Consider the following 23,177-nt stretch of genomic DNA (forward strand, 5'->3'; position numbering starts at 1 on the left):
GCCAAACCTGCCCTACCCTTACAAAAATTTACACTCGTAATTACATTTCTAATTCGACTTTATTGACTAAATAGTTTCAAATAATTCCGGATTTAGCAATGACTCATTTCCCCTTTACACTTAACTTTTGTAAAAAAGTGTTATATTCAACGCCACTTGTGAACTTTGCATAGAGAGCGGTTAATTATTTTAGTCATGGTTGAAGGGAATCCAGTGCAATTCAATAGTTTTAATAATTATACTAGTTGAACAAGAATTAAGTAACTTATATCACGTCGTAGGAATTTTTGTTATAGGATCTAGCCATAATCTTCAGTAATTCGTTTGCGAATGCGTAGTCCATTGATCATACGCTTCCACAATCCAATAGCAGTTTTTCGTTCTTTCACAAGCTGCTTTTCCACCAGTTCCCTCTGGTACACGCGAAATTCGTCCAGTACTTGCGGAGCAAATTCCTCTGGAACAACAATACCTGTTGTAATAGGAATGGCTCGATGCTTTCGGAACTCAAAACCAGTTACCGCTTCAGCGTAATCAACATTCAGCTTCTTTGCAATCTTTGCAATTCCGCGGAACGGGAGATGTACGGCTCCTTGAGGGATCATGCTTTTAACAAAACAGTCGATGTTTCCATAACCATTCTTCGGAATCTTTCCATCTCTTATTGGAGGTGGAATGTATAATTCAGTCTGATCCGAAGAATACAATCCTTGCATGACTGGCTCCTTGGACTCTATGACTTTAGACTCATGCTCTCGCTTTCTTGTGATAGTTACTGCTCTTGCTTTTACCATCTTTCGAGGCTGTTCTCCAGGCCTTATTACACGGCCTTCCTTATGAAAATTTTCAGGTGTCTTGCATGTCAAAACATCCTTTCGGCGGTAAACCTCTTCTTGAATAGGATTCTTCTTCGAACCAAAGACAACCCTGTCAACAGGCTTTGCATCATCCAGAAGAGCTTCTTCACGTTTAAGATGCCGCTTCAATATAAAGTCCGGATGATTTTTATAATCAGCGATACTCTTTAGCTCGCGCACTGGCACTTTTTGCTCGAGTTCACGATCTTCAATCAAATCTTGTTCATTTTTTTTCTTTTTTGTAAACTGAGAAAAAATTCTCACGTATGTATCGTCCTTTTTCTCCGGTGAATAAGATTGTCTAATTTTTTTGCAACGATTAGATGACACATCCGTATAGCGTAAAGTCACATCCTTAGCATAAAAATCATTTTCATACGCAATTACAATTCCCATACGCAGGTGCTTAGACTCAGCGTAAGCTCCTTTGGGCTCAAACCAAGACATGTCATTTGTATACACTCCGTTTAAAACAACGGCATCCACGCTTATCCAACGCTTTTGATCATTGTCATACACTTCTGTCCAAAATATAGGATAACGAAGGTCTCCATCAATAGAGCTTGTAGCCTCATCAGGGAGAACATGATGAGACCAGTTATCATAAGCAGCCGTGGAGTAAGTTAAAGGCTGAAGGGAAAATATTAAACGGACGTTAAGCTGCAAGGATCGACATAAAGCAGTAAATCCTTGAGCAGATAAATCTCGGCTTCCTTCGAATGAAAGGATTTTTTCAATAAATACCTTTTCATTTTCGATAATCTCAGGTTCGAAACCAAGTTCAAACCCGTGCTTGAAATCACGGTAACCCAGCTTTCTTAGCCCATGCTTGGTTATGCTAAACTTCTTCTGCCACCAAGACCGCAGTCCGTTTATTAGTCTCAACAGATCATCATGTGTTCGTTCACTTTTAATCCAATCTTCTACTACTGAAGGACGTTCCTCTGAGATTTTATCAAGTAAACATTCCAAAAGCTCTCGTCGGCAACTCCACTGGTTGCGACGACATCCATGGTAAAATAAGCAACATGTGTGCATGACATGAATAGAAAAACGGATCGCCTTTTCAACTGCTCCAGATGATCTCTTCTTGTTCGTTTTAATAGACGGAGTTTCACTTGAAGCACTAATGTGGACATCCTTCTCTTCATCCTTTTTTTCATCACGGTTCGGCTTGAGATCGACTTGCTCCCATATATCAGAGTCCTCATCCGATTCATCTTCTTGGTCTGAAATTTTCGGTGAGTTTTTATTGCTTTCTTCACCTGATGAAGAAGAATCATTCGTTGATAAGAAACTAAAAGCATTCTCGTTTTCCTTTGCTTCCTCTTCCTCAAGTTTTGTTAACTTCTTTTTTTCTTCATCTTCATCAGAGGTAGATTGATCAGCCTTCATATGCGCTTGATTCTGTCTTCTGGAAGAGGCTCTAGTTTGCCGAGATCCAATTTCATTTCTAGGAGCCTTTGGACTATTGCCATTCTGTGATTCCTCCAATTCTCTTTTTAGTGAAGTTTTCCTAATTCGAGTACTTCTTGTACCGGACATAATGGACCTATATTTATTTATCTATCGAAATTGACTTCGTTCTGCATAATCACTAAAAACGCATTTGATTATCTTAACCCTGGTTTCCAGTATACCAAGTAACCTCATAAACAAAACAGATAGTTTTGTATCCAAAAAACCATGAAATAGAATAAATGAAACGCAAAATACAGGAACAGACAAATCGTTAAAATCGTAAGCAACTTAAAAACGTGAAAAGCACAGAACCAAAAAGACGTTTCAGTCTGTCGATTTTTTTTATATGCAATAAATAAAGAGTTAACTTTATTTGCTATACTTAAAAAGAATCCAAAAAAATATCACTAAAAGCGTTCGACAAAAAAACACTTAGAGAGAATTCAATGTCAAGCAAGTCGCGATATCCTAAGAAAGCTTGAGATAGTCAATTTCTAACCGAAACAGTATTTGGTACAATTCTTTTTAATTTTTAAAGACTACTAAAGAGGAAATAAAAGGCTTCATGTGAAGTACTGGTGTGTTTGTGTTGTAGTAAGGAACACACAATACACCAAGTTTTACAGTTAGACAACTTTGCATGAATTTACCTTTTGGACTTGACAAAGTTGAAGCAAACGAAGGAATTCAGTAGAAACATAACAGTAAATGAGCTCTTATTCTTACCCTTTAAATCCTGTGGCTTGTTAAGGTGAAAGTGGAAATAGGCCATCTTTTATTGATTGTAAACTGTTTTAGAAAAGAAGTTTGTGTCGATCCTAAAATCATCCATCAAATATTTCCTTAAAATTTATTTATTTGTGTTAACCGAAAGAGAAAGTTGAGGACAAATTCAACTGTCTTTCTTTCACAATATCTGAGAAAATGCCAAAGTTAATTCGTCGCTCGTCTCTAAAATCTAGAATCCTGAATTTCCCTATTGACTTTTTAATTTCCATCTCTGAAGACTTTGATAGTGTGGAATGGGATAAGGTATCGGAGAGGTGGTCCATTCCTTTAAGTCTGGTGTCTAATATACTATTCATTTTTATTTGTGCATACCTGGAAAACACCAAGACGCGATTAAATCGTAGTCAACTGTTTATAGGTACCAGATCAGCCAAAGCAACGAGTTCTTGGTTTAGAGGATTTCTTTCATTCTTTTTATTATGTCTTGTGGCCTTCAGTATCATCAATATATTCAGCTGCTTCTCTTTCCAAAAAAAGACATATAGAACACTCCCTCAATCTGATAAGAATGTTCAAACAACACCAGGGTTGCGGCCTGCTCATTCAGAACCAAATGAAAATGAAAAAAGAAGTTTTGAATTAGTCGTTTGGTCTCCTAACGTATTCTCTCTTTACTTTTCCTGTCTATTTTCTCCTATCCATCTATTGATTCTATGGATTTACATTCTATCTCCTAAGATTATTCTTTTAAGCGTTATATTTTCTCTTCAACTTTTTTTCATTGCTAGAAGGTTCAAAGATATGATGAAGGACAGGGATTGTCTTCATCAGCAAGTTTTCTATGAATATGACAAAAAGTTTGTTGAGCCTCGACTATCCGTCGTGAAAAGAGACGTTGCTACAAACACTAGTTATGGTCCAGTGAGTGCTGCTGTCGAGTATTATTCTCCAAAACGACCAATCGATGCGTTTTTGGAACACAAAACCTCACCCTCTGTTCGCAGCCCTAAAACACCTGGTAGTCCTCTTTTCACATACCGGAGAGGAAACCGTCATTCTCTTGCCGCGTCGGTTCCTAGAGAAAGCAACTCCCCGTTAAAACGATTTTCCCGTTTTACACCTGAGCGGCGACACTTTGAGGGCTAATGACCGTTCTCGAAAACAAGAGCCTAATGATTGAAATCGAAATTACAATGTCTACATATGTTTGTACCCTATGATCGTCATAAGTAATAGCTTTATTCATCTATCAACTTTTTCGATCAAAAACATCATCCAGTTTGTCTTTATTTTTATCTTGATGTTTCTGTGAACAAGAGTTTCTATAATTATAGTGGGTACAGTGCCCCAAACATATATGCATTACTTTTTTTTCCCGGTTGATTCATTTCTAAATTCACACATTATAACACCATACCATTTAAATCAAACCTTTTGTGCCGCTTGCATCATAGGAGTAACTATAGGTGAAAACGATTATCCGCATTAAAAATATTTAACAAGAAGTAGATTATGAAAAAAAAAGTAAACAAGAGGATGGTACGAAATGCCTTTATGTTCTCTAATTCTGTACATCAACAGACTGACATTACGATGGATATGAGTACAGATATATACAATATGTTTTGAGTGGAATGATAAAGCCCACATGTGTTACAAGCCAAATGGAAGACAAGGAAAATTGAAAAAAGAGTATAGAATTCATGATATCCAGAAAGTCGACCATCTCATGTCTCAGAAGTAACTTGCAGAAATTGTATAAGTTTCATAATTGCCGGTCTATAGCTAAAAAAAAATAGCAATGTAAATAGTGATCGAAGCATCTTTTACGAATAAAGTCAGGGAGCACCAAACATATGGATATGGTATGAGCACAATCACTTCTAACAACTTTATGTCCAGAAAAATGCTTCCTAAGCTCTTTTAAGCACCTTATACTGACACACAGTACATAAAAGATGTGTGTTACAACAAAACTATGTCTATGTTCAGATAGCCAAATCATTAACATTCGCTTATAATCGATGACCTGAATAATCTATCACGAATGCGAGCGCCCTTAGAGTAATAGAAACAAACGCCAGTATAATATAAAAACAAAACAAAAAAAAAGAAAAAACATTAAGTATAATAAGTGTAATAGAACTATCAACATGATAATCAATGAAAATTAAACATTCTAAGCAATAGTTAAATAAAAGAAACGTCCGGTATATTTTGATTTGCTCCCTCATTGCTGGTTTTTACACCTCGAGAACGACATAAGGGACACGAATTGTTGCCTGTAGTAAGCCACTGGTCTATGCAATCTTTATGATAAAAATGTTTGCAACCTTTCAGTCGTCTGCATAATACATTCCGTTCAAATGGTTCCAGGCAAATCAGACACGTATTATTAGAGACAATATTGTCATTTTCCAGATACAGAAATAGCCCACCTGCACGATTTAAATCCTCCGCGGTTGCAACAGGCTTCTTTGCAGGACCCAGATAACTTGTCAATGCCAACAAATCCTCATATGTAGGATTGTCAGAAAACAAGCTTACTGTAGTTAATATCGGATGGTACTCTGGAAACAATCCTCCAAAAACGTAAATAAGCCAGTCGCCATGGGCGCCGTTTGAATTAGCATTGGACGTTTCTTCATCCCCAGCACGTTCTGCACCCATATTATTTCCTTCATCCGCTGAACCAAACCCTCTAGACGTGTTATGTCGGTTATTATCCAAAGAAATGGAATCTTGATAAAGCTGATTCGTCGACGTTTCGACACTTCCAAAACCCAACGCTTCTCCACTGTTATGGCTTAACCATCCCTGGTTTTCCTCTAACCTATCAATGTCACTATTCTCGGCATCATCACCAGAACCAATATGACTTCGCCGAATATGTAATGATGGAGTCTCGTCCGCAGCCGCTACTGAAGTGGATTGATGATGATCAGATTGGTCCCGAGTCTGTACTGTGTCAAAATCTGAACTGAGTCGCTCGTTTGCTCTTCTGAGCACATTGTGACCCCTAAACTCAGAAGGAAGGGAAGAACTTGCTGATGTAAAAGAAGGCCATACATTAGAATGGCGAGGTGATCCAAGTAAAGAAGCCTCACTTCTCGCTGACGCTGAGCTATAATGATCGAATGTGTTGGATATATTCGAGAATCGATCCACAGGTAACGTTCTTGAGGCTATAGCTTCGTTAGAAGAGTTAGTGGATTGGGCCATTCGTTCAGTAATATCGTTAATGGAAATATTATCTCGAAATTCCTCATGATAACTTTGATTATCTTGAGACATGTTTTGCGTAGGATCCTCAGAACTGTCAGTGATATTACGCATACAAACAATCAGCACAGGTACAAGGGAAAGTCCGGGTTGCTCATTACCTTGCACATTTTGGTCATTGTTCGGACCGCTTGACTGACGAGAAGATGGAAACCGAAACATTCTCAAATACTGCACCTCTGGATTGTCTCCTTCAGGATTCCTGTTTGTCGCTGCATCTCTCCGAGAATTGGTAGAATTTTGCAAGACATTGGTTATATTACCATTACGAAGATCATCGAGAAAGTGTTCAAATGATCCATCGACAGATCGAACTGTGGACTGTCTCCCACCAGAATGAGCGTTTGTATCAGGTCCATGAGCTTCGTTGTTCATAATGGAGGCTGCAGTTTCAATGGCGGCTGCCGACAGTAATCTACTAAGCATACTGGTAGCATTCTCGCTATTGGATCCTTGAAATGCCGAACCAGTTTCAGGAGGCAAACCCGAATTTGCACGGTTATCCATGTTCACGTTGGAATTCATTTCAGGTTCGGAACGTGAAGAAACAGAGGAATGAGAGCGATCACCAACATTTGATGAGACTCCGTCACGAAAGGAAACGGAATGGCGGTGCGGTTGGTGTTGATTGATATCCTGTGTCAAATATTGTCGTAAATGATCAATAAGTGGCGATCGACTTGTGGAACGTTGATTGTGTGTATTATTGTTAGAAAGAAAATTTTGAGCAGAAGCTTGTGAATGATCATGTACAGGAATCGAGGTATCGGATGTAGGGAAAGTCGCTTCATCACTCGCGGTTTCATTAGCAGTGTCAAATATGGATGAATTGGATCCATTGAATTCATGAAAAGGGGAAGTTATAACGTGATTATGATCATTTCTTATTGAAGGGCTGGAGCAATGTAATTGGGGATCACTGCCTGTAGCCAACCTCTGGTTTATAGAATTGTCAGGCGGCCTTGAAGGCATAATGCGTAAAAGGTCAGCCATACTTGATTCTGTATTTTGCGGAGTTAAAGATGAATTCCCTATAGGAATACTGTTTCTCGGTATCTGCTGAGAGGAGGATTTGACAGGCTCGTCAGGAACAGACGAGCCATCTGTATGAAGTGATCTTTGTTCTAAAATTGATAAACTTGAAGTACGATGGAGACTGGGTAATTGTGGAGAGCCTTGGTTCCCAGTAGACCGGGTTTGGTTGCTTAACGAAGAGGTGTCATCTCGTGAAACGTACCGTTTCCAAAATGATTTGAATCTATGCAAGAAATTGTAATTTCTGGTTGAGTAATGGTCATGATTCTCTGGCAGTTGCGGACGAGAATTTGCTTGTCCCATGAATTTCCAATTTTTGTTTCTACAAATCCAAGAAGGCTCAAAATCTTCTTTCTAGAGCCTACAAAGGAGGAGAGACTATGTTATAACTTGAATCTAAAAGAAAAAAACTGATTGTTTGCCAATACAGCGATAAGCTAATCGAAACTTCCCCTGAACGTAAACAAACAATAACGGTCAATTCAAGCAAAGCACACAAATAGTCAGAAGCTTTCAAGCTACCCTATAACGAACGTTTAACGTTCAAATCGAGATAAAAAGAAAAATGGTCAACAATGCTAAAACGGTGGCTTTTCTTTTTAGGTCAACGAAACTTGCGGATTTCAAAATACCACAAACCCTTCTCAGTTAGATAATGATTTTCACTTAAATAACGAAATCTAAAATCACGAAATAACAAAGTATTTACTTATTTCTCAGTCATCAAATTTGGAGTATAGGAATTGGAAGCGATAAAAAATCATGAAACCTGGGGTATATACGGTTATGTAAGAATTATTATATGTAACCCGCTATTGTTATATTACGCTAGGACACAAATATAGGAAAAGTATTGGAAAACGACGGTCTAATATACCAATTTCTATAGAAAACTATTTCTGTTCCAATACAGTTTAAAATAAACTTTTCATAATGAAAAGACATCGTTGAGTTTGTTTCCTTTGATGTTATACAACAATGCACGTTCGTCTGATTGCTGGAATTTAACCTTCAAAGACTTTCTCTTTTAACAATATTGTTGCAAAAGAATATATGAAACCAGTAAAAAGGCCTTAATCATAATCACCAAGCTTTCTCTGCAAAGCATAATTTAAATTCAGCAGATTGCGCTCCAAAAAAATTTCCAGAACAGCTTACTTACCCACAAGAGTATCATTTTCCGAACCCACTATTGTGCTTTTTTCAGACATCTTGAGTAAAGATAGCTTTTCAAGAACAAACGAATTGTATAGTAAATTTAGTCATTTTCGTCATTCCTAGTCCAAACCCACTGGTGAGAAGTATGGCGGTAAAACCGTGCGTTAGTAAATAATTATCGTACAATAAAAAAAAAAAATAGTATATATATAGACATGATAACTTTAAGCAAATAATAAAAATTATAGTGCATATTTTTGAGGAAAACTTTCATAAAACCGCGTACGCTCCAACAAGATCATTGAAATTGATCAGAATGCTTATTTTGTCAGCTAGTATTAAATACAAGAAAATTAAACGAAGACATGCGCCAACAAAAAAAAGGGAAAAGAGGAAAGGCTTCCCTTCGGTAACGTTTAGAAGCTCCTCAATATCAGATGGAAAAGGAAATGACCGTGTTCATCAGCCGTTTTCAAATAATGAAACACAACTAATAGTTTTCTTCTTTAAACAATCATTTAAGAATCATTATCTACCATCATTTTTTCTTCCATTCGTTTACGAGCAGCTATTATCATTTCTTCTTTGCGCCGACGGAAAAGCTCTTCCCTTTCTTTCTTTGAATTGGGAAATCTTTGACGGTGAACAGAAACAGCTACATTATTGGATGACGAAGACGAAGTGGACATATCTGAGTCATTTAGCCGAGAAGAAAGACCATACTTATCAATAAGGCTTTTAGAGGCACCTGATGTTGATGCATTCCCTTGAACATTTCGACCTTCCTCAGTCTGGGCAACTTGGTTACGATTTGCACTGTCAGCGGCTGAGGTATGAGTACTCAAATCTGATCCAGGTGACAGAGGGAAACGAGTGTACAAAGCGGATCCTCGCGGAGGTAGAGGTAAATTTTGCGAAGAGATCGCATTTTCGATGGTAGCATCGGCACTGCCAGTCTTCTGCAAATCGTAAGCGATGGCAACAGACTCAATATTAGGAAAAACTGTTTTAATCATATTCACTTGTTCACTGTTTACTGGATGGGCGGATTCTGATGCACCAAGGTTACGAACATTTGTGTGAGAAGATTTGTCTGCAGAAAAAATCCATCGAATCGTAAAAACGGCAACAGTTATTAGCACTGCACATCCTGCAAGTTGCTCAGTTTGCATTTTGGGCTTGAAATGTCAATCAATTGAAAGAACCGGTCTAGTCCAATTACGCGTTAATTCAGTAAATCTAATGTTAATTTTTAGAAGAGTAAGAAGAAATTATTAATTATCCTTATAAACTATATTTATTTTTCGTTTTGTGGCTTTTTGCTTCTTCTTGGGGTTGGGCTCTGGTGAAGTTCTGTTAGCTTCTACACCGCTTTCTTAGCTGCATATTTCCATGACAATCCGTTTTCCTTAACCATCCTCTCTTCTTCTTCAAAAAAGTAGTATTTTGAATTTTTCCTGTCAAGAGTTTGAACTAATATTAGTTTTAAATTGTCATTGAAGTATTTTTTTGATAATTTGGTGATTTCTCATACCCCCTTGGCTTTATTCACCTATATCAAGAGTTTTAGGAGAAAGTCAGATTGTTGGATTCTTTCGGCTTTTTGTATTAATTTATAATCTCGATTTGCCCTTAAAAGTCCGTCTCAAATTGCTTGATTCGAAGATTTAATCAAATAACAACTTCGTGCATCACGATCTAAAAAAAGACTGCGAACGTTATTTTCTTTCTTCAGAATGATCCCTTTTAGTGTACGGTCAAATCTTTCTGCTTTGCATTCTCTTACTTCCCGACATTCCTGCCATCGCATATCGAAAGCATGCAAAAATATCTCTTATCAACCAATTCGACGTGCTTTTGTTTCTCATGCTCTCAATTCCAAGGCTAGCCATCTTTTACAGAATGAGAATGCACCAAGACCCCAGCGTTTTCAGCGTTTCTTTCATGCTTCCAATGTCGCTCGTGAAATGACGGATCCTTACAAGACACTAGGCGTTCCCAAGACTGCTTCTCCGCGAGAGATTAAGTCTGCCTACTACAAGTTAGCAAAAAAATATCATCCGGATGCAAACCCAGATAAAAGCGCCCAGGAAAAGTTTGTAGATATTAAGCAAGCTTATGAGCTTTTACAAGATCCAGAAAAGAAAAAGGCTTTTGATACGTATGGCTCTGGTGCATTCAAAAATGGCGAATTTACAGGTAATGATTTTGGAGGATTTCAAAATGGGTTTGAATCAGCTTTCGGGTCTGGCTTCCCTGGTTTTAATTTCGAAGACTTATTTTCGTCTTTTACTGGAGGAGCAAGACGAGGCCGTCGTGCCAGCCCTTTTGAGGTATACGTTGGTGAAGATGCAGAAGTAAGTCTTAACATCGACTTCATGGAAGCTGTAAATGGTGTCAAGAAGGATGTCATCTACTTAGTCTCTTCAACCTGTTCTAGTTGTCACGGTTCCGGTCTTCAAACTGGCGCCCATCGCAGTACCTGCTTTGCCTGTAAGGGAAGCGGTCACCGTCTTCATTTCATCCCACCCTCCATGCACATGCAATCCACTTGTGATGTTTGTGGTGGAAGTGGTACCATTATCCCTTCTTCATCTGCTTGTCGTTCTTGCAGCGGCTCTGGCGCTGTCCGTGAACGTAAGACTATTTCATTGGATATTCCTGCTGGCATTGATGACAGTACTGTATTACGAGTTGTAGGTGCTGGAAACGATGCTGCTACCGCCAAGGCTGCCCCAGATGCTAAATCCCGTCCTGGAGATCTCTATGCCACTATTCGTGTACGCAAGCATCAATTTTTCAAGCGCCAAGGAAACAATGTCTTATATACAGCCAAGGTCCCCATGACTACCGCTGCTTTGGGAGGCACAATTCGCATTCCTACTTTGGCTGGTGAAGTGGACCTTCGTGTACCTCCTGGTACAGTTTCCGGTGATCGCATTACCATGACTGGTAAAGGTATTCGCAACGTTTCGGCTACTGCTCGTTATGGAAACTTTTACGTCGATTTTGAGGTCAGCGTTCCAAAGGCACTTTCACCTCACGAACGAAGCTTGTTGGAACAGCTAGCTGATTCTCTTAATGATACTACAGCACGTAGAACTACTCCCCCCTCTTCAACCGAGGATCAATCCTCTGCATCTTCTGATTCACCAACTAAAGATAAATCTTCCGACACTTCATCTGGTGATTCTAAATCGGACGGCTCAGTAGGAGGCTTCCTAAAACGGGCGTTCCGTCGTTTGCACCATGAAGATGGTAGCGACAGTCCCTCAAAAGACTCAAAGTAACCAGTCAGAAACACAAAATCTACACTTTGAGTTAATAGCTGGAAAGTCGTGATGGCTTTTCTGTGGATGTTTAATGTCGATGAAGGTTATATGAATTTGTTTTGGTTATAAAATATGTGCATGGTGGTAATTTTTTTTTACAAAAAATTAGATAGATAAATAACGATTCATTGTTTCTGCTAAGAAGAATTAAAGATACAGAATAACATAATCATATTGTTGATGTATCGTTGAGGCTATTAAATTCTAAATACTCTGTATAAAACATCAAAATTTTTTATTCATGAATACTTCGGATGCGATATTAAAACTAATCATCCATCATAATGATTACCAAACCCAAATAAATCCTTTTGTACAAGACATTGAAGCTGCTCGAAAGCAAACGAACCTTACACTTTTCTCTTCATGTTGGAATAGCATTTTGAGAACGATCTTCAAGAGCAGCATACATAAGCAAAAAGTCTTTCCTAATTCTCTTCCAATGAACAGGATCAAAAATCATATAATAACCACGTTCGAATTGGGGCGTACGTTGAAGTGGTTTCGTACCAGGGACTGGTGTTAACCAAACCCTAAGTTCCTTATGAAAGCGCCAATTGCGATTTGTACTAGAGAGTTAGACAATGGGTTGTAACAATTGTACATACAGTTCTTGAGCAGCGGCCTCTTGCAATATGTCTTGAGGTTTTGTGTAAAAGATGTAAAACAAAGTTTCATCGGCAAATTGAATAATTTTAGAGAGCTGAGGGGGAGGATTAACGCTTTTGTAGCATTCTGGAAGCTTGAATGGAGGTTCGGAAACTGGTTTTTTGGTGTTAAGCTCAGCCCAAGGAGAAGACATGTTAGTAGAAATTAACCGATCCTCTCTAAAGAAAAAAGAGTCAGAACACTTGAAAGCTAAAACCATTACTAAAGGACTTACTCTACAGGTGCCAGATCAAAGCCTAAGGCAGATAAATCGCAACCCAGTTGTAACATGCACAAATCGGTATCTTCCATACGAATAATGGGCAGAAGAGATTCAAGGGAATATGAATTTGCAGACTCATCTGCGGGAGCGGTGGAATCCAGATTCTCGGATATTTTTGCACCTTTTGCTTCCGTGGTATCAGTAAAAGAAGGTGAGTTTGGGCCCGACTTCCCAGTAATGACCCCTAAAAGCTTGTTTTTATGACTGTTTACATCTACAATACCATTATTTCGGTGTACAGTATGGGAATCATTAGCATTGTGAGTAGAGGAAGAAAGCAACCCCTTTGCAGCATAGTCAGCAATTGTACTGGACGATTGCGAACTAGATGGACCTAAATTTCCAAAAGAATCTACATTGCACAATGATTAGCCCCCCATTTTACCTAATCATATTTATAGAAATCCATACTTGGTTTTTCAATTGGACTTGCATTCATCGAACCATACGCCGGCTTCAAATCATCATTTCCATTCAATTGAAGACTCGAAAGTCTACTGGAAAGGCTCATTTTTTAGAAAAATCCGATTTTATGTAGAGACCCCGAGGTTTGTGTAGTGGGTGCGTTCTCGACCAGACAAGATGATATAGTATTAGACATATTTGACAAGTTCGACTACTTCCACCCTCTAATCCATACAAAGCATTATTAAAAGCGCCATTTATTTCTTTTATCATTTTGTGATTCGATAATTTTAGCTTAGGAAGAATTTCGTTTAAGAATTTGGAAACGAGTCAGACGCATTTTGCAAGTCTACTAAGATCGGTTCCGTTAAACAAAAACATCTTATTTTGCTAAATCTTTATTAAAATTAACTACTTCTGTAAGTTCGTATCCCCGCAAAAAGAAAGGATGGAGGTTCCTTTAAACTTGTATGCCCCAATTGAAGAAGTTGAAGAAGATGTGCAAGTTTTATTCGCTGTCCATAAGAAGAAAGATGCAGATTTAGGAATGTTTGACTCTAAAATGGACAGAGTGAATATAGAACTTGATGAGTACAAGCTTCAAATTAAACAAAACCGTCAATCGTTGCACCAACTCCCTGGTTCTACTGGTTCTGTAGTCTGGAAAACATCTATAAACGTTGTTCCCTGGTTGATAAAACAACCTTGGTTTGCTAACACACTTTCATCGGACGTTTGTGTCTTAGAGCTTGGATCCGGTATAAGTGGGATAGCAGGAACTCTTCTAGGTCCACGGGTTGGCAAGTATATTGCGACGGATCAGAAAGATTACTTAAAAGGGCTTCGAGAAAATCTAGACCAGAATGGAGCTAATGTTGTAGAGGTATCCGAACTGGACTGGACAAACCCCCCTTCTGAAAAAGAGTGGAAAGATGCCTCTTTAGACATTTTGCTCTTGTTTGACTGCGTATACAACCCAAATTTGAATACTCACCTTGTATCTTCTATGGCCTCATTTGCGCGCTTCTTTCCTGACCTCACTTGTCTCGTAGGTCAAGAATTAAGGGACCCTGAAACACTCACCGATTTTTTACTAAAAATTCAACCCTATTACCAGGTTTTTCTTTTTAACTACGAACAGGAGGGATTTCCAGAGAATATGGCTCTTTTCTTGTTGAAACCCTATAATCATAAAGCCTTGATGTATGCCGCTTTAGAAGAAGCAAAGAAATGCGAGCCTACCGATTCGGCTTTTTGCGTAGGATCAGTCCTTGTTCAACACGGTGAAATAGTCTCAACCGGATATTCACGTGAGTTGCCTGGCAATACCCATGCGGAAGAATGCGCCATCATGAAATACTTGTCGCAACAACCTCGCGGATCTTCTTTGAAAGGAACAGTGATTTATAGTACTATGGAACCCTGTAGTAAGCGTCTTTCAGGGAAAAAATCCTGTACCGATCAAATTATCAGTCAAAATGTATCAACAGTTGTGCTTGGCTCTAGAGAACCAGATATTTTCGTGAAGTGTGAAGGAGTAGATCTGTTAAAGAATTCTGGTGTAAATGTTATAGAGGAGCTTTCCTTCCAAGACGAATGCCTCAAGGAAGCCGTTCGAGGTCATCATAGTAATTGAGCTGTATACGCTGCTGAATTACTAAATTTTCGTACTCCTTTTGTCAATTAAATGCCAGACTATTTCCGCATTAAACTCCTTCACTCGGCTGATTGAATGGATAAACGAACCGATAAATCTGAATGACTACAATTTGGCCTCTAGCTATTAAACGGTTGTTCATTGAAGTTTTCTTTTTCAGTCAAAAGATTGATAAAACTGATTTGACATTCATTCAGAAAATGTATCAGCATGAACACAAGATTGATAAATATCATTTTGCCAAGAGCAACCAACACCGTTTCTACGATATACTCGTTGGGGTTTCAATTTTTCGGAAAGGGGCTTTGAATTCATTTAATCCTTTGCTTATTAGTTTTTTGGTTTTGTTTTTTTCTTTAAAGACGAAGTCTTTTGGCTGCTTATTCACTTGCTTGATTCTTATTTGAAATTTTTTCGTTGCCCATTTCTCAATATATGAACATGAGTGTTTCTCAATCAATCGTTCCTTTCTTAGAAACAATTTCTAAATTAAAAACTACTCCAAGAACCGGTTGGCTATACCATGGTATTGAGGCTCCTGAATCCATTGCTGACCACATGTACCGTATGGGCGTCCTAACACTACTTTGCAATGATCCAGGAATCAATAAAGATCGTTGTGTTAAGATTGCCATCGTCCATGATTTAGCTGAGTCTATTGTCGGTGATATTACACCCCATGAAAATGTGTCTAAGGAAGAGAAGCATCGTCTAGAAATGGAAGCCATGAATAAAATTACCCAGGAAATGTTGCCATTGGACTTGGCGATGAATGCCCAAGAAATTCGAGAACTATTTTTGGAGTATGAGCATGCCTCGACTTCTGAAGCAAAGTTTGTTAAGGATATCGACAAGTTTGAAATGCTTGCTCAGATGTTTGAGTATGAAAAGAAATATCAGGGAACAAAGGACCTTAGTCAATTTTCTTGGGCAAGTCAGTTGATTAAGCATTCTCAGGTGAAAGGTTGGTTGCAAGATCTCATGACTGAACGTGAAGCTTTCTGGAAAACAATACAAGGCAAGTTAGAAAAATAGATGCACCTTTCAGGTATTATAAGAAAGTCCCTTTTTTGCCTATCATGGAAAATGATCACGGAGAAAGGACTTGTCGATGTTCACCTTTTACCCGTTATGAACAAACTATTACCCCCTCTGTCTTTATACATACTATAAAAAAAGAACCATCGTTCGTATCTAGAAGAAAATATGCTGGCATCTGCCATCGTGTTTCATGTATTATTTACCCTCAAAATACCTACTCTTTTCTTGTTTAGAGTCCTTCATTTAAAACTTTTCAATCGCTTTTCGCTTTTAGAAGAGTATTAGCAAAAAAGAGTAAGAATTTCGGATTTAATTCGATAATAATGTATTTGAAAGTATGCGTACAAACCTGTTTTCCTTAGTTTACACGTTAGTATTTGTATAAAAATTACACTATCATTCATATATTATCCTCCATTTAATCAGTAATCTCACATTTTCTCTCTTTCTATACGTTCATAATTCAACGCTTCACTCTTATTTATGTACACCTCTACACTTACCACCTCCTAACTTTTCGAACTCTGAAAAGGGCATAAGAAAAGAGGAGAAAGCAGTGTATACACTTATCATTAACAGGACTCTATGCAAAACTCAATGACGGATCTTTTGGAGGGAGGATCGCTTTCTTTGGTAAAATCTTGGTTGTCAACCAGTTTCCCAAACGAAAAAACTTTACCATTACAGATACCCCTCATTGCCGATATCCTTTTGAAGCAAAAATGTATTAAAAAGCTTGGTTCAACTGAAAATGCTCTTATGGTTCGTAAAAATTGGTGCACTAGTCTTACTCGTATGTTGCATAACAAAGACTTTCGAGTTCGCTGGTCTGCCATTATTTTGATAGATTGCACGGTGTCTCAAAGTTGGGATTGTCTCATTGAACATGGTGCTACGTGGGTCAAGTTGTTGATTCAGTTGTTAAATCGACCTGAACTCCCTAAAACTTTGGAAAGTGCAATCAGTACTGTCTCTAGGATCTTCACTTCTTTGGCGGGTAAGCCAGGAATCACTCGGGAGCTTGTAACTCCTAATCTATCTTCATTTATAACCGCTTGTCTTCGAGTAAGCGAATCTGGTAAATGCTTGGAAACTGTTTTTGCATGTTTCTATCAAATTTTACTTCATCACGCCCCTACATTCCGTCCTTTTTACGCCTCTGTAAAGAATCTTTGTGTTCAAGTATTAGAAGAGCACGAAATCGTCGATTCACCCCTCAAAAAGAAGGCTGCTGTTTTGTATGCCTCTTTGTACCGATGTCTGGGAAAAGGAAATCTTTCGGACGGTTGGAAAAAGGAATGTATAAGTACAATACAGGAGTACCACGTCGCATTGAATTTCCTTTTCCATTTGGTTATAGAGGAACAAACGTATACGGATGCTGCAAGAGATGAGGAATTAAGTTTTCCAAAGATTAAAGGCCATTATGAGGAATCTTATCAGATGGCTTTGCAAAGATGTAGAAATTTGCATTTGATACTCATGTCCTTTTTATCTACGAAAACGGAAAAGCTGGTTTCTATACCAATTCGTCACTTATTAGACCTTATTCGACGTATATACAGTGTCCAGCTATCTTCCTCAGTGAAATCTACAATTGAAAGTTCCGTCCAAGCATTGTTATTCATGGTTTTACCACACTTGCATACGCTTGCGAATGAGTTGACCCGAAAATTGCTTGCTGTTTGCCCTAGCTCAGTTATGCTGGTCTTATCACCCATTTTAGATTCTATAAATGATTGTCTGCTTTCGGAAGCGACGCATGATGGCGTTTTTTGCACGTCTCTTCAACTTCTTTCTGGAATTTTGGAGAAGATGCATGCAAATATTCCTCTTCCAAAGTACGAAAATGTTGTAACTTTGGTCTTAGAACGGATTTTCGAGTCCCAGAATCGTGCTTCCAATGAAGCTGTTGAGATTACTGCTGACCAAATGCGCGCTTCTAAGAAACGCAAAACATTAGCGGGCAGCCAAACAGGTGATTCTTTGATCTCGTCAGTCTCTTCTGGTCTTTCTATGAATGATAAATGTCTAAGCCATTGCTTTTTCTTTTTGAGTTCTGTTTTAAAAAATACCATCAGCCTACCTAGAATGCTTAGGTCTAAAATTGATCGTATCGTCATCCAGTTGGCCCTCACGGAAGCAACACCGGATGTCCTTACTCATTTACACGATTTGTTAATTGCGTCCATTCTAGCACCTGGTGATTGCCAAGCAATAATTTTACCACATGCTTTACAAGTTCTTACAGGTCCCTTAGGATTAATGCATGCATCGCCAATTGTTTCTTCTCATGCAGGACAGTACATAAAGACTTTTGATGTGTTATTGCACCCCAGATTTCCACCTCTTCAGAAACGGCTTCCAGTATACGATGAAAGAGAAAGCGCTTTTGAGTCCCGATTCGAGCCTATATCTGCTATTTCTCGAACTTCTCCAGGTTTACAGCCACTGGGTTCTACCAGCTTCGCTTCCAACATTGTTGGTGGAAGTGATGAAGGCAGAAAAGGTGATTTAGGGACCCAAGATCTTTTAGAGCACAAAGAGCAGTCTTCTTATCAAGGGTACTCGGCACATCTGAATTCTGAAAGGACCGTTAATGAGACTTATAAAGAATCAATTGATATTGAGTCGGCCGTTTTGAAGAATAATGAGCAAAAAGGAAACGAAAACAAACAGAATGTCTATGAATCGAATCAAACCATGGAGGAGACTGTCTCATCTGATCAAAATGCAGAAGCTAAACAAACTATAAATGCGATTACTGATAATAAAGAAGTAGATTCATCAGTCAACGCGCAAGCTAACACTGTTGGAGAAAAACCTGTGATAATAACCACGACGAAGCATTCCACTCAGAAACAAGACCTTTCTGATGAGATGATGGATGTTGTAAGTAAAGATGATTCACCGTCTACTCATCGTTCCAACACTGTTGACCAAAAAAGTACCGGAGTACAGGATGCTCAGCAGCATGAAGAAGTAACAATCACTTCTGAGGATAATGCTTCTAATGACAATGGCCTTGCTGATGAAGACAATGAATCTTTGCCAAGCATCAATTTGGATTCAGACAGTGATTAAAGTGTAGAAGGATATCTATACGGGAAAAAATTACATATGTTTTGGGATAATATTCAATGGGATTTTTGTTAAACTAACTGAACTCTATGAACGAAGTAAAATAGAAGGCTTTGTTAAGTAATTGCTTTGATAATTTTCATCACCTCAGACTAATTTTGTTTATTAAGAATAATCACTGAATCAACCATGGGCTTCTCCATTTAATATAAGGAGAACTAATTTGTTTCGCTACGTAAGATTACAGTGCATTGGTACGATGTGTTAAACGATCTTCGTCCTATGTCTCAAATGCAAGGTAAAATGCAGGCTGTTTGTTCAAACCCTCTGGCGGGACCAGAAAACAAAAAAATTGATTATTTGAAAAAGTTTATTGTAGAAACATAAAGGAACTGAGTCTGTGCTCCAGTCCTTTTTTTCCCCTGATTGAAATAGACTTCAAATAAGAAAGTTAGAATATTCATAGAAACTGAATTACTAGAGCTTTAAATTTCATAATCTTTGTTCGTTTGGAAACGTTATTGATCTTTTTGCTAAAAGTTGATGCTTATATCAGGGTTTTCTCGATGAGTAAAGTGAAAAAGAATTATGATTCTGACAAGTCTGAAAGCGAGGATGAACAGCAAAATGGAAGGGTGAGCAATAAAGGTCGCAAACATGATGACAATGAAGGATACACTTGGGAAGGAGAGTATCAGCGCTCATGGGATATTGTTCAGGAGGATGCAGAAGGAAGTTTAATTGGTGTCATTGCAGGATTAATTAATGCAGGAAAAAGAAAACGGTAAGTTCAGAGAAAGGAATTTCATATTAACCTCCTCTCGTTTAGATTACTTCGTGACACAACACCTTTACGAAGGGGAATCATTCGTCACATGGTTTTGGTTTTAGACTTAAGCTCCGCAATGGAAGAAAGAGATTTTCATCATAAACGGTTTGAACTACAAATTAAATATGCAGTTGAGTTTGTCATGGAGTATTTTGAGCAGAATCCTATTTCCCAGCTGTCAATAATTGGTGTGAAAGACGGTATTGCTCAACGTATATCTGATTTGCATGGCAATCCTCAATCTCACATTCAAAAAATAAAGTCACTTCGCGATTGTAATGGAAACTTTTCCCTTCAAAATGCTTTGGAGATGGCCAGAGCTTCCTTGTCTCACATTGCTTCTCATGGGACGAGAGAGGTGTTAATTATTTTTGGTTCGATCTTTTCTTCCGATCCTGGTGATATTTTTCGAACAATTGACGCCCTTGTTGCTGATCAAATCCGTGTTCGGATTGTTGGTCTTGCTGCTGAGGTTGCTATTTGCCGTGAAATTTGCGATCGAACTAATAGTGCTTCTACGAATGCGTATGGTGTTGTTTTAAGTGAGCAACATTTTCATGAATTACTCTTGGAGAGCACAATCCCCCCTGCAACGGATTCTTCAAAGACCGCTGACTCCTCATTAGTAATGATGGGGTTTCCTTCAAAGGTAGTTGAGCAATCCCCAAGTTTATGTACCTGTCACTCATTACCCTCCCGCGGCGGCTTTCATTGTCCTCGTTGCAAAGCAAAAGTTTGCACATTACCCATAGAATGTCCCAGTTGTAAATTAGTTTTGATTTTATCCACTCATCTTGCTAGATCCTATCATCATTTATTTCCTCTAAAAAATTGGATAGACTTACCTTGGTCTGCAAAACCTACTTCATCACATTGTTTTGCTTGCCAGGTTCCATTTCCTAAAGCTTCAGAAATGTCTAATCAGGAACAAATGGCATCTTCAATGCGATTTGAGTGTCCTTCCTGTAAGCAGCATTTTTGCATTGATTGTGATATTTTTGCTCATGAACAATTACATGAATGTTTTGGCTGCCAATGCTCGGGAAACTAAATAATGAATTCATGAACACGCGCGTTTTCTTTCTCTGCTGTTTTATCCTGCCTACGCATAATACGGGTATGGTTTGTTCTATTTTCTCTTTCTATGCTTTATAATAGTAATCCTGTAACGATAAAATTTATACTACAATAGAAAAGCCATAATCTAATCGACTTATATGGTAGAATGTAAAAAGAATTTAGAAACATTATATCTCGATATTTATATTTCAGAGATTAGGAGCTCAATCAAAGTCAACGTTCGAAACAAACTGCGGATTCTGGGTTTTCCACTTCTCAGCTAGAAAGGCAACCTTTTGACCGTACTTGCTTCCGCGAAGAGATACCATATGCTTTTTTATATGGGTAACCACAGTCGAGCGATCACTGGGCTGAGCAAGCTGAATTATTTGTTGGATTAAATAATTGCCATATTGGTCTGATGCAATATCAATTAATGGTTGCCTTGTACGGTCCATTCTAGCATTCGTGATTTGTTTTAGATACAGAGAAATAAAATCCCTTGGACCAAATTTAATTGCCTTTTCCATTACTTTGGAAGCATATTGATCTACACTATACTCCGTAGCTCGTAGAAGCAAAGCAGCGACTACGCGTCGTAAAACATCGCCTTGGGAATTTTCAACCATGTGTTGAATTACCCAATTACCCCATTGTCCCCGTACAATCAAGTCCAGATGAAGGATAACTTCTTCAACGCAATCGTGCTTATCCTTTTCAACACAATTTTCAAACATGTTTTGAACGACCAAGCTTCCATTTTCTCCTAATGCTACTTCATGCCATTTTCCTTTCAAAGCTATATTCACACGGTCCATAACATTCACAGGATAATTAAACCAACGTGTTTCAAAGAGCTTTTGCCAAACATGACAAGCATAATGATGCATTATCGTCTCATCAATGGTTACAAACAGTTCTTCCATCATGGAATATTTAATATCTTCGTCAATATTGTCAAATGCTTTTTGAACGACATGACATCCAAAAGGATCGGTAGCTAATTTGTACATATTCCCCAGAATAGCAGATCCAATAATTCGGATTTGATGAGGAGTTCCATGTTCGAAGCAACGCTGGATTAAGAAATTACCAAAACGATTCAGCATCAATGGAAAAGCCTGAATTAATATGCAGTTTATTATTGATTGCTTAATCTCAGGAGAAGCCACCTTCAGTTTTTGTTGAAGAAAAATAGAGGATTGCTGATCATTGCTTAATATAATCTTGTTAACAATTATATTCCAATCGTAAACAGCGTTCCTTTCGGAGAGCTTTCTATAACGGATGGCATTTTCGCGGGGATTTGGACAATCGGTTAAATTTGACAGAGATACATTGCTAGATGGGTCCCAGATCGAGCTAGATGGCCCTTTGGTGTAAGAAGAGCTTCTAGAGGAGCTTAATGAAGGAGCTTTTAAGGCAGATACAAGGTTTGATCCTAAGGTTGCAGAGGCCATACTTGCATTTGTTTCATTAGGCCATAAATCACGCATATACGCAGTTTGATCAGCACCGGATACATCCGTGCCTGCGGAAAATACAGACTTTTGCATACCGTGCTTGGATGAGTTTGATAAAGAGTTGTTAGCAATGGTTGATTTAGATCCATCTAGTTGTATATTGGCCAAAGAAAGATCAGAATGATTGTTATTACATAAATCCCAAGGGGTAGATGTTAATTTAGCTTTCCTGTCTATAGCTTTAGATGACTCAAGGGTATCAGATGTCGATGAAGCAGACGAAAAGTTCTCATTACTTAATCCTTTCACAGGAAGTGAAAATGAAGCAGAGGAAGTTGACTTCCTGCTTGGCAATTCAGGTTTTCGAGGAAAATTGAGGGACGCAGAAACATCACTCAAAGCCGACGAAGCCCCGTTGGGAAATGAATAGAGACTACCCATACCACCAGAGCCTACGGAGTTAGGATGCATTAACTTTGGAGCCTGTAGACCATTATCTGAAACAGAAGCGGAAGGTACAGATGGCGTCGGCAAAGAAGGGCTTACGGAAGCATAGTTGTTTAATACAAGTTCTATTTCGGTAGGAGTTTTCGTATTCCCTAAAAGAAGCTTTAGTTCTTCAATACATTTCGTCTTCGAATGGATGTCCTTCTTTTGGTTTTCAATCTCCCTTTGCTGAGCGTCAACAACATCGGCCAGTGCATGAAGTTTTCTAGTCACCGTAAAGTAAGGATCTTGTTCTTCAATTGCACTGTCATCAAAGTTTGCAGTTACCTTTGATGGATTTACTCTGCTGGAAACAGAAGATGCGTTAGAAGTTGAAGGCATTCCAAGTTCAATGGTTTGCATGGTTTTTA

General features: G+C 38.4%; 11 protein-coding genes across 11 annotated transcripts; 6 read left to right on the forward strand and 5 right to left on the reverse strand.

Moving 5' to 3' along the window:
- Positions 1-41: 41 nt before the first annotated feature.
- On the reverse strand, positions 42-3,088 carry SPOG_03434 (DNA repair protein Rhp42). Its single transcript, XM_013169849.1, has one exon. The coding sequence runs from the start codon at positions 2,400-2,402 to the stop codon at positions 300-302; it is 2,103 nt and encodes a 700-aa protein (XP_013025303.1). The 5' UTR covers positions 2,403-3,088; the 3' UTR covers positions 42-299.
- On the forward strand, positions 2,772-5,148 carry SPOG_03435 (uncharacterized protein). The gene has a single exon (XM_013169850.1). It carries the CDS (start codon positions 3,243-3,245, stop codon positions 4,191-4,193), a length of 951 nt encoding a protein of 316 aa, XP_013025304.1. The 5' UTR covers positions 2,772-3,242; the 3' UTR covers positions 4,194-5,148.
- SPOG_03436 (ubiquitin-protein ligase E3) lies at positions 4,748-8,103 on the reverse strand. The gene has a single exon (XM_013169851.1). It carries the CDS (start codon positions 7,665-7,667, stop codon positions 5,238-5,240), a length of 2,430 nt encoding a protein of 809 aa, XP_013025305.1. The 5' UTR covers positions 7,668-8,103; the 3' UTR covers positions 4,748-5,237.
- Positions 8,104-8,145: 42 nt separating this feature from the next.
- On the reverse strand, positions 8,146-9,882 carry SPOG_03437 (CUE domain-containing protein Cue1/4 family protein). The gene has a single exon (XM_013169852.1). The coding sequence runs from the start codon at positions 9,692-9,694 to the stop codon at positions 9,041-9,043; it is 654 nt and encodes a 217-aa protein (XP_013025306.1). The 5' UTR covers positions 9,695-9,882; the 3' UTR covers positions 8,146-9,040.
- Positions 9,883-9,916: 34 nt separating this feature from the next.
- SPOG_03438 (DNAJ domain-containing protein Mdj1) lies at positions 9,917-12,018 on the forward strand. The gene has a single exon (XM_013169853.1). It carries the CDS (start codon positions 10,259-10,261, stop codon positions 11,810-11,812), a length of 1,554 nt encoding a protein of 517 aa, XP_013025307.1. The 5' UTR covers positions 9,917-10,258; the 3' UTR covers positions 11,813-12,018.
- Positions 11,974-13,351, reverse strand: SPOG_03439 (CCR4-Not complex subunit Not2). The gene is made up of 4 exons (XM_013169854.1): positions 13,197-13,351; positions 12,738-13,137; positions 12,463-12,681; positions 11,974-12,423 (listed from the first exon to the last, which is right to left on the reverse strand). Exons 1-4 carry the CDS (start codon positions 13,294-13,296, stop codon positions 12,219-12,221), a joined length of 924 nt encoding a protein of 307 aa, XP_013025308.1. The 5' UTR covers positions 13,297-13,351; the 3' UTR covers positions 11,974-12,218.
- A 22-nt stretch (positions 13,352-13,373) lies between these two features.
- On the forward strand, positions 13,374-15,196 carry SPOG_03440 (CMP/dCMP deaminase family protein). Its single transcript, XM_013169855.1, has one exon. It carries the CDS (start codon positions 13,639-13,641, stop codon positions 14,824-14,826), a length of 1,188 nt encoding a protein of 395 aa, XP_013025309.1. The 5' UTR covers positions 13,374-13,638; the 3' UTR covers positions 14,827-15,196.
- On the forward strand, positions 15,122-16,287 carry SPOG_03441 (metal dependent phosphohydrolase). Its single transcript, XM_013169856.1, has one exon. It carries the CDS (start codon positions 15,283-15,285, stop codon positions 15,880-15,882), a length of 600 nt encoding a protein of 199 aa, XP_013025310.1. The 5' UTR covers positions 15,122-15,282; the 3' UTR covers positions 15,883-16,287.
- A 77-nt stretch (positions 16,288-16,364) lies between these two features.
- Positions 16,365-19,142, forward strand: SPOG_03442 (ribosome biogenesis protein Rix1). The gene has a single exon (XM_013169857.1). The coding sequence runs from the start codon at positions 16,474-16,476 to the stop codon at positions 18,970-18,972; it is 2,499 nt and encodes an 832-aa protein (XP_013025311.1). The 5' UTR covers positions 16,365-16,473; the 3' UTR covers positions 18,973-19,142.
- A 144-nt stretch (positions 19,143-19,286) lies between these two features.
- On the forward strand, positions 19,287-21,253 carry SPOG_03443 (transcription factor TFIIH complex subunit Ssl1). Its single transcript, XM_013169858.1, has 2 exons — positions 19,287-19,753; positions 19,799-21,253. The coding sequence occupies exons 1-2, from the start codon at positions 19,536-19,538 to the stop codon at positions 20,847-20,849; spliced, it is 1,269 nt and encodes a 422-aa protein (XP_013025312.1). The 5' UTR covers positions 19,287-19,535; the 3' UTR covers positions 20,850-21,253.
- SPOG_03444 (RNA-binding protein Mcp2) lies at positions 21,082-23,169 on the reverse strand (the record flags this gene model as incomplete). The annotated part of the gene is made up of 1 exon (XM_013169859.1): positions 21,082-23,169. The coding sequence occupies one exon, from the start codon at positions 23,167-23,169 to the stop codon at positions 21,082-21,084; it is 2,088 nt and encodes a 695-aa protein (XP_013025313.1).
- Positions 23,170-23,177: the final 8 nt, after the last annotated feature.

Source organism: Schizosaccharomyces cryophilus (assembly GCF_000004155.1).
Source record: "Schizosaccharomyces cryophilus OY26 unplaced genomic scaffold supercont4.7, whole genome shotgun sequence".
Lineage (NCBI taxonomy): Eukaryota > Fungi > Ascomycota > Schizosaccharomycetes > Schizosaccharomycetales > Schizosaccharomycetaceae > Schizosaccharomyces > Schizosaccharomyces cryophilus.

Excerpts from the sequence above, each read along its gene's own strand:
- SPOG_03434 (XM_013169849.1), bottom strand. The coding sequence starts at position 2,402 with ATGTCCGGTACAAGAAGTACTCGAATTAGGAAAACTTCACTAAAAAGA.
- SPOG_03435 (XM_013169850.1), top strand. The coding sequence starts at position 3,243 with ATGCCAAAGTTAATTCGTCGCTCGTCTCTAAAATCTAGAATCCTGAAT.
- SPOG_03436 (XM_013169851.1), bottom strand. The coding sequence starts at position 7,667 with ATGGGACAAGCAAATTCTCGTCCGCAACTGCCAGAGAATCATGACCAT.
- SPOG_03437 (XM_013169852.1), bottom strand. The coding sequence starts at position 9,694 with ATGCAAACTGAGCAACTTGCAGGATGTGCAGTGCTAATAACTGTTGCC.
- SPOG_03438 (XM_013169853.1), top strand. The coding sequence starts at position 10,259 with ATGATCCCTTTTAGTGTACGGTCAAATCTTTCTGCTTTGCATTCTCTT.
- SPOG_03439 (XM_013169854.1), bottom strand. The coding sequence starts at position 13,296 with ATGAGCCTTTCCAGTAGACTTTCGAGTCTTCAATTGAATGGAAATGAT. Across the intron at positions 13,138-13,196 it reads AAGTCCAATTGAAAAACCAA|ATTCTTTTGGAAATTTAGGT; the intron begins GTATGGATTTCT and ends TGTGCAATGTAG. Across the intron at positions 12,682-12,737 it reads TTTGATCTGGCACCTGTAGA|AGAGGATCGGTTAATTTCTA; the intron begins GTAAGTCCTTTA and ends TTTTTTCTTTAG.
- SPOG_03440 (XM_013169855.1), top strand. The coding sequence starts at position 13,639 with ATGGAGGTTCCTTTAAACTTGTATGCCCCAATTGAAGAAGTTGAAGAA.
- SPOG_03441 (XM_013169856.1), top strand. The coding sequence starts at position 15,283 with ATGAACATGAGTGTTTCTCAATCAATCGTTCCTTTCTTAGAAACAATT.
- SPOG_03442 (XM_013169857.1), top strand. The coding sequence starts at position 16,474 with ATGCAAAACTCAATGACGGATCTTTTGGAGGGAGGATCGCTTTCTTTG.
- SPOG_03443 (XM_013169858.1), top strand. The coding sequence starts at position 19,536 with ATGAGTAAAGTGAAAAAGAATTATGATTCTGACAAGTCTGAAAGCGAG. Across the intron at positions 19,754-19,798 it reads AATGCAGGAAAAAGAAAACG|ATTACTTCGTGACACAACAC; the intron begins GTAAGTTCAGAG and ends CCTCTCGTTTAG.